The sequence below is a fragment of the Tenebrio molitor genome, chromosome 4 (genome assembly GCF_963966145.1).
Source record: "Tenebrio molitor chromosome 4, icTenMoli1.1, whole genome shotgun sequence".
Taxonomy (NCBI): Eukaryota; Metazoa; Arthropoda; class Insecta; order Coleoptera; family Tenebrionidae; genus Tenebrio; species Tenebrio molitor.
The window spans coordinates 21,732,293-21,740,252 of record NC_091049.1 but is presented as its reverse complement, the minus strand read 5'-3'; the positions used below and the strand labels follow the sequence as shown (position 1 = coordinate 21,740,252).

General features: G+C 27.9%; 1 protein-coding gene across 1 annotated transcript; it reads right to left on the bottom strand.

Annotated features, from left to right (window-relative positions):
• Positions 1-401: 401 nt before the first annotated feature.
• Positions 402-7,102, bottom strand: LOC138127833 (uncharacterized). Its single transcript, XM_069043909.1, has 2 exons — positions 730-7,102; positions 402-674 (listed from the first exon to the last, which is right to left on the bottom strand). Exon 1 carries the CDS (start codon positions 7,100-7,102, stop codon positions 5,873-5,875), a length of 1,230 nt encoding a protein of 409 aa, XP_068900010.1. The 3' UTR covers positions 402-674; positions 730-5,872.
• Positions 7,103-7,960: the final 858 nt, after the last annotated feature.

Sequence of the window (7,960 nt, the reverse complement as noted above, 5' to 3'; positions counted from 1 at the left end):
ATTTTGAGATAAAAATTTGAAATTAAAACCACAAGTAGCATTTTTTATGGAGAATTCAAGGATTTAATTTAAAAAATTTTAAAATGTTTTTAAGTGCCTTTTTTTGGTAAAAAAACATCACTTTTTAAAGAAAAAAAATTAAAAAAGTAACAATTTAAAAACATGAATTTTTCTAAATCCAACCATCATAAACATTTTAAAAAATAAAAATGTTTTAAGTGCCAAAAAGTATAAAATTAAAGTCATTTCCGCCCGACCAAAAACGGGGGTTAAACTTTGTTACTGATGTAGGTTCTCTTAAGATATGTCTCATATCTGGATTGAAAAGTCAGGACTCTTTTTTTTTTTTTTTTTTTTTTAAATAGGGGTGTTATATGGTTATTTAATAATAATAACAAAGATAAAAGTATAAACATTTATTTATTTATTCTCAAATACATTATTTTCATCGCAATCATCCCAATTTTCATCATCGGGAGTGTAATTTACTTGAGGGATGACAATTTTTGGTCTCTTCTTCATTTCTTCCCATAATCTTTGCCGTTCCGCAGCACCCTCTTTCCACTTGCGGTCCATGTCTTTCATGTACTCCTCACGATGAGCCTTGTACATGTGGATCGACAAACGATGCTCCAAGCATTTATGGAAGGGGTTGTAGGGACATTGAACAATTCCTTTAAAATAATAAATATATGAAATACAGTTTTATATTAAAAAAAAAAAACTTACCATTTTGATTATTGTAACTATCAAAATTTTGGAAATTCATGGTTGTAGTACTCGCAAGTTGACAATTATCAAAGTGTATAAAACTAAGCCAATTACTGCTATATTTATTTCAATGTCCCCACTCTTGTTACATCCCTCTTTTTGTCTCCCACCAACTTTTAAAGAAAGAAACATTTTGCTTATCTTCGGCAAAATATATCCCAATTTATTTTTACTTTAGGTAATTAACATGTTATCACCATTATTTTATTCTTTTTATTTCACTATAAATAAGAATCTTTTTTTTGAATATTGACATTGTTTGTGCAGCTTCTTTATTAAACTTCAATGGAAACCGTCACACGTTTATGTAAAAGAGTCTTAAAAGTGGTACGTGAATATTTCTCAAAATTAAAAACTATAGATGAGTTAAATAAATTTCAAATTCATATAAATAATACAATCAAAATTGTTAATAAAGCAATAAAAAACAAATTGCATAAAAATAATGTTTTAGAGTCACTTCATTCTTTAGAATCTAGTTTATCATATTTAAAATATTATCGTTTAAAATTAAAAAAACTTAAACAAAATTTAATTTTGAAAACGGGAGGAAAACTTTCAACTAATTTAAATCGAAATTGCTCTAATGTAAAATGGGAAAATATTGAATCAGCTTTTAATGGAAGAATTCGTACTGGTTTTATATCAACATTAAATATAAAAGACCCTTTAATTTTTTTCAATAAAGCTTTTAAGTGTTTTTCAATTAAAATTAAAAAAATCTTAAAGGAGTCTATGATAAAAGTGAATGTTATTTTCTCCGCTTATTTCATAAAACCTCAAACTGGTGAAATTGACATAAAAAGCTTTTGCACAAAAAATGTTCCAATTGACACTTCAACTAATTTAAAACGGTGGTACAAAGAAAACGTTACCGATAAATTAATGAATGAATTAGAAGAGTTTGCAGAAAAGGATTCTGGATGGGCTCTTCATGAAGTTATAGGGCTTAAAGTAAATATTAACAGGTATGATCCATTAAAGATAGGTTTTTCAACGTTTGTAACTGTACCAAATTTTATTAAAAAAAAACATGCAGTAATTAATGTTGAAAATGATGATAATTTTTGTTTTTTATGGTCAGTTGTATCTGCTTTGTATCCTGCAAAGAAAAACGCTAATAGAATTTCTTCTTATCCACATTTTAAAGATGTGTTAAAATATCAAAATATCCAGTTTCCAATTACAATTAAAGATGTTAGAAAGTTTGAAAAACATAACAATCTTGCCATTAACTTATATTATTTTGAGCGTTCAAAAATTTTGCCTTGTTCTTTAAGTTCACAAACACATAAAGCTGATATTAAAGTTATCAATTTATTAATGTTGCCAATTAATACTAAACCAAATTTGTCTTTTGCTTCTAAAAAGTCCTTACTTTATCACTTTGTGTGGATTAAAAATTTATCTCGTTTGTTATCTAAACAATTATCAAATCATAATAATAAATGTTTTGTTTGTGAGAGATGTTTAAATTCTTTTACCACTGACAATCTACTCCAAAATCATTTGCGTTATTGCCTAAAGTCAAATCAATGTTGTGTCAAATTACCTGATGAAACAAAGAAATTTTTGCAGTTTGAAAATCATTCTTATAAAGAAAAAGTTCCCTTTGTTATATACGCAGATTTAGAAAGTATTTTAGAAAAGGCATCAGACAATAATTACTCTACCAAATCTAATTCTAAAATATATCAAAATCATGTTGCATTTAGTGTAGCCTATTATCTAAAATGCTCTTATAACGATTCATTCTCTAAATTTAATATTTATCGTGGTAAAGATTGCATTCAGTGGTTTGTTAAAGAGTTGGAAGAAATTTCACAGTTTTGTGATGAACAGCTTAAAATAATTTTACCAATGACAACAATAACAACAACAACAACAACAACAACAAATGACAATTGTCACATCTGCAAACAAACATTTCAACCAAACCAAATGAAAGTACGAGATCATAATCATCAAACAGGAGAATTTCGTGGTTTAGCGCATCAAGCTTGTAACTTAAATTATAAAGATGCTCATTACATTCCTGTTGTTTTTCACAACTTGAGTGGATATGATGCTCATTTTATAATTAAAGAACTATCAACACAGTTTCAAGGAACAATCAAATTGCTACCTATAAATAAAGAAAAATACATTTCTTTTACTAAATATGTTGCAGGCACAAATGTATCTTTACGATTTGTTGATTCTTTTCGTTTTATGTCTCAAGCTCTAGGAAAACTTTCATCAAATTTACAAAACGAACAAAAATCTATAACAAAATTATTTTGTAATACCGAAGAAGAATTCTTGTTATTAACAAAAAAAGGTATATTTCCTTATGATTACATTGATTCATTTGAACGTTTAGAGGAAACCGTTTTACCTTGTAAAGAAGCATTTTACAGTGAACTTACTGAGGAACCTATTAGTGACAGCGACTATTATCATGCTAAAAAAGTTTGGGACTGCTTTCATATTAAAACAATAGGAGAGTATGCTGATTTGTATTTAAAGACTGATGTTCTTTTACTTGCAGATGTTTTTGAAGCTTTTCGTGATACATGCAAAAAAACATATGATTTAGATCCTTTACATTACTTTACTACTCCCGGACTTACATTTGATGCTATGCTCAAAACCACAAATATAACATTAGAACGTTTGATGGATATTGATCAAATATTATTTATAGAAAAAGGAATAAGAGGTGGTGTATCACAGTGTTCAAATAGATATGCAAAAGCAAATAATAAATATATGAGAGAAAATTTTATACAAAATTTAGACAGCAAGTACTTAATGTATTTTGATGTGAATAATTTATATGGTGCAGCAATGTCAGAATATTTGCCATATGGTGAATTTGAGTTTTTAGAAAATTTTAACATTCAACAAATATTATATACCTCCAATACTTCTCAAATTGGTTACATACTTGAATGTGATTTAGATTATCCCATTTGCATACATGATATGCATAGCGATTTACCATTGGCGCCTGAACATATGGTGCCACCAAATTCTACATCCAAAATTAAAAAACTGCTTTTAACATTATTTCCAAAAAAAAATTATATTATTCATTATAGAAATTTGAAAATGTATTTAGACCTGGGAATGAAATTAACTAAAGTTCACAAAGTTTTAAAATTCAAACAATCACCATGGCTTAAACAATATATTGACTTAAATACCAAACTCAGGCAACAGTCTAAAAATGATTTTGAAAAAGATTTCTATAAATTAATGATTAATGCTATTTATGGTAAATGTATGGAGAATGTTAGAAAACATAGAGACATTCGATTGGTAACGAAATGGGATGGAGGACGCTGGGGACTACGCGCATTAATTTCAAGACCTAATTTTCATAGCTCCATTATTTTTGATGAAAATATTGTTGTTGTTGAAATGAATAAATTAGAAGTTTATCTGAATAAACCAATATACGTTGGTTTTAGTATCTTAGATATTTCGAAAACTTTCTTATATCATTTTCATTACAACTATGTTATTAAAACCTTCCAAAACTCTGCAAAATTACTTTATACCGATACTGACAGTTTAATCTATGAATTTAAAGTTTATGACATATATGAATATATTAAAAAAGATTTTCATCTTTTTGATACCTCAGATTATGAAACTAACAATATTTATAACATTATACAAAGAAACAAAAAAGTACCCGGCCTTATGAAAGATGAAAACAATGGTAAAATTATGTTAGAATTTGTTGGTTTAAGATCAAAAATGTATGCTTACACTGTAGATGACGATAAATCAAAAGAGTATTTAGTTAAAAAATCAAAAGGATCTACAAAATCTTCAATAAAAGCCATCACATTTAATGATTATAAAAATTGTTTGTTCGATCAAACAATTTTAGAAAAAGTGCAAAAGTTAATAAGATCTAAAAACCACAAGGTATCATCTATCAAACAGAAAAAAATTGTCTTAAGTCCATTTGATGATAAACGTATTCTTAATTTTGATACAACTGACACTAAGCCTTGGGGCTATATGTATCAAGCGACACCTAACAGAGAAAAAGAAGAAGAAAATATTAATTATGAGTAAAGTACATATGTGTACATAAGTAAATAATGGAAGGGATATCAACTACAAAATGAGGTACTGCATACAAACTAGCAACACAAATAATTTTATTTTATTGTTGTTGCAGTGCTAACCAGTGTTTCCAAGATGGATCTTTTGTTACAAATCAAAATCGAAGCCCAAGATGCTCTACAGAAAATTTATATGAAACATTTAAATAACCTGATCCTGTATGAAGACACTCATCAAACGAAACTTAAACTTTTTACTCTGATGAACCGAGAAGACTTTATTATTCCAAGTGAAATTTTTCCAAAAATGTCTCTTTACATAAAAAATGCTAATGTTGAAATATTTGTAAAACTGTTACAGAAAAGAAAATTTTTAGATAAGTATGTACACACATTTGTAGATATCTGTAGGAAAGAAAATGTAAGTTTGCTTTCTTATTCGAAATTATATGCCTTGTTAACTGCTCATGGTTTAGAGAAAAATGTATCACATATTTATTATCTGTTAGATTTATTGTCCAACCACAATTTGCAAAACATTTGCACAAAGGAATTTCCATTGTTGAATATTTTGCAAAACCATCAAACTGTTGTATCATGCATTGATCAATTTGTATGTAATGTTTCATACATAGCTGACTACAAAAAGCTTCAGATAGCGATTTTGTCGTTGAAATTAAATAAAGATGTTTTATATAGATTTAAGCCTCATGAAAATGTTAAACACTCCCAAATATTACAATGGGTAAAGGAAAACATATTCAAAGGAAACAGCGATCCAGAGGCTCAGCTAGGTTGGACTTGCGGTCCAGACTCAGCGAGATGGCCATCAACAAAGCTCCAGGATTATAAAGAAACTTTGACTCTGTTAACATTATTATCATCTATTCAATAAAACACTTTTCATATTTTTTTGTCTTTTATTTATAAATTTTCTTACATAATTAAGGTGCTACAACTATTTATCTTAAATACTACCTAAGTAATAATAACAATAACTAAATAAATAAATAAATACATGGGTACCTACTTATAACCTATCTAACTAAAGATATTATGTTTTTAATTGGTATATATTTAGCTATTCTATCATGCAAAATTAAACAATAAGCAGTTGTTTTATCAGGTATATTTACACTTGTTTCAAATTCTATTCTAATATCCACTGCACTTCTTTTTAATTCTTCGTTTTGTTTAGAACAATCAATCACTGCAATTGGTGCAATATCTTTAAACTCTTTTGGAGTAAAAATAGGTTCACTTTCTTTGTAAAGAAAAGAATTTTGAAAATTAGTAAACATTTCATATAAGAGAGCATATTGATTGTTAACAAAATTTATATTTAAATTGTCATATGGATAATGTGTATCATTAAGGAAAACTTTAATATTTCTTAAATAACAATGATCAAAACGACTACAGTTTTTAGTAAGTTGATTTTTTCGATCTGTTTGTAATGCAAACATTACATATTGAGGTTTTTCTATAGCAGATTTAATAGCCCATGTATGTTTTTGTGTTTGAGGTAAAACTGGATATTCATGTAATTCTCGACTTCGAAAAGGAATGTACAATTCTTTTGCACTTTTAACAATATCCAATAATTTTAATTGTTCTTTTATTGTTGTTGTAATATGAGGAACTCTCCATGATATTTTTTCTAAAGACAATTTTACTGTCTTATCTAAATCATCATCAAGCAAAAATGCATTACTATCATCACTACCGCGACGTAGTACTAATTCTTGTCGAGCATTTACCAAAACTTTTTTAAAGTCTTCACACAAACCCAAAACCATGTGAAGTGGAATTATAACATCAAAACTACCACTCACTCCATCAATAATAGTAGATTGTTCTTTGGGAAACCAACCACTGTTTTGAAGAGCCTTACTTTGTGATTCGTTGTATGTTGCATATCCTTTTAAAACAGACGCAATTCCCGGATTTCTAACAGTATCAATGGAATCTCCTGATATTTCATAACGTATTTCATTAAACAAAAATAAAATTCCCATGTTAACAAATTCAACGCTTGAAGGTGGTAAAACAGCATTATCTTTACCATACACTTTTACTTTTCCTTGAACATGTAACGTACTGTACCAAGGTAAAGTGTATATGTCTTGTTGTTGTATTGGAATTCTAATTTCATCATTGTTATTAAAAGAACTAGATGCATAAGGTGGATGAGTACGTTTTTCAGCATAAGCAATTGTCATATCAAACAACGGTGGTTCCTGAACATTCAGAATTTCAAAATTCATTTTGCTAAATTTATACTTTTACTCGAAATCCTAAAGATTTTAAAAACAAACGGTTTGCTGTAGTTAACACTTTCACGTTTTTCACTCGACTAGAAATTTTATTTGTTTTTGAGATATTTATATTTTTACCCTTGTATGCTGCACCAATTTTACTATTAACATTAAACACTATTCCCATTGCAGGATCGCTATTTTACTTTACGCAAATGCAACCTTACTGTTAGCACTTCTCCTCTAAAATTGACAATATTTCCATCTTGATCAGTTATTTTAATTGTTATCTCATCTATTTGTTTAGTGTTAACTGGTAGATAAATAACACTAGAAGGTGTTTCTATTATTTTGTATCCAGGAGGTACACAAGGAAAAAATTCATGAATAACATGCACTTCTTTACCATTGCGATACGCACCAGATACAATATTACACTCCACACATAATGCATTTACTTTGAATATTTTACAAGGATTATCTGATATATGTTTTTTGTTTGCTCTAAGTGTATTACTGCTGAAACCTAGTAAGCTACCAATAGTGTCTTTTTTTGTAAAGTCAATATCAAGACTACATTTAATTTCACATTTTAAGGTATTGTTATTTCCTTCTATAAGTAAAGTAGGTTGTTGCATGTAGTGATTTGTTTTTAATGATTCGTTTTTAACATATCTAATAAGTTCTTGACTTAAAAAAGCATTGAGTTCATCAATTTCATAAGAACCCTCAGGAATTTCAATAAAACCTTTTGTTTGATTTATTAAGGTAAAATAAAATTTGTTATTTGAATTAGTTACGTTTGCTATTGAATTAAATGTTTCTAAGTTTATTAAACCTAAAGCGTATTCACTGTTATCCAATACT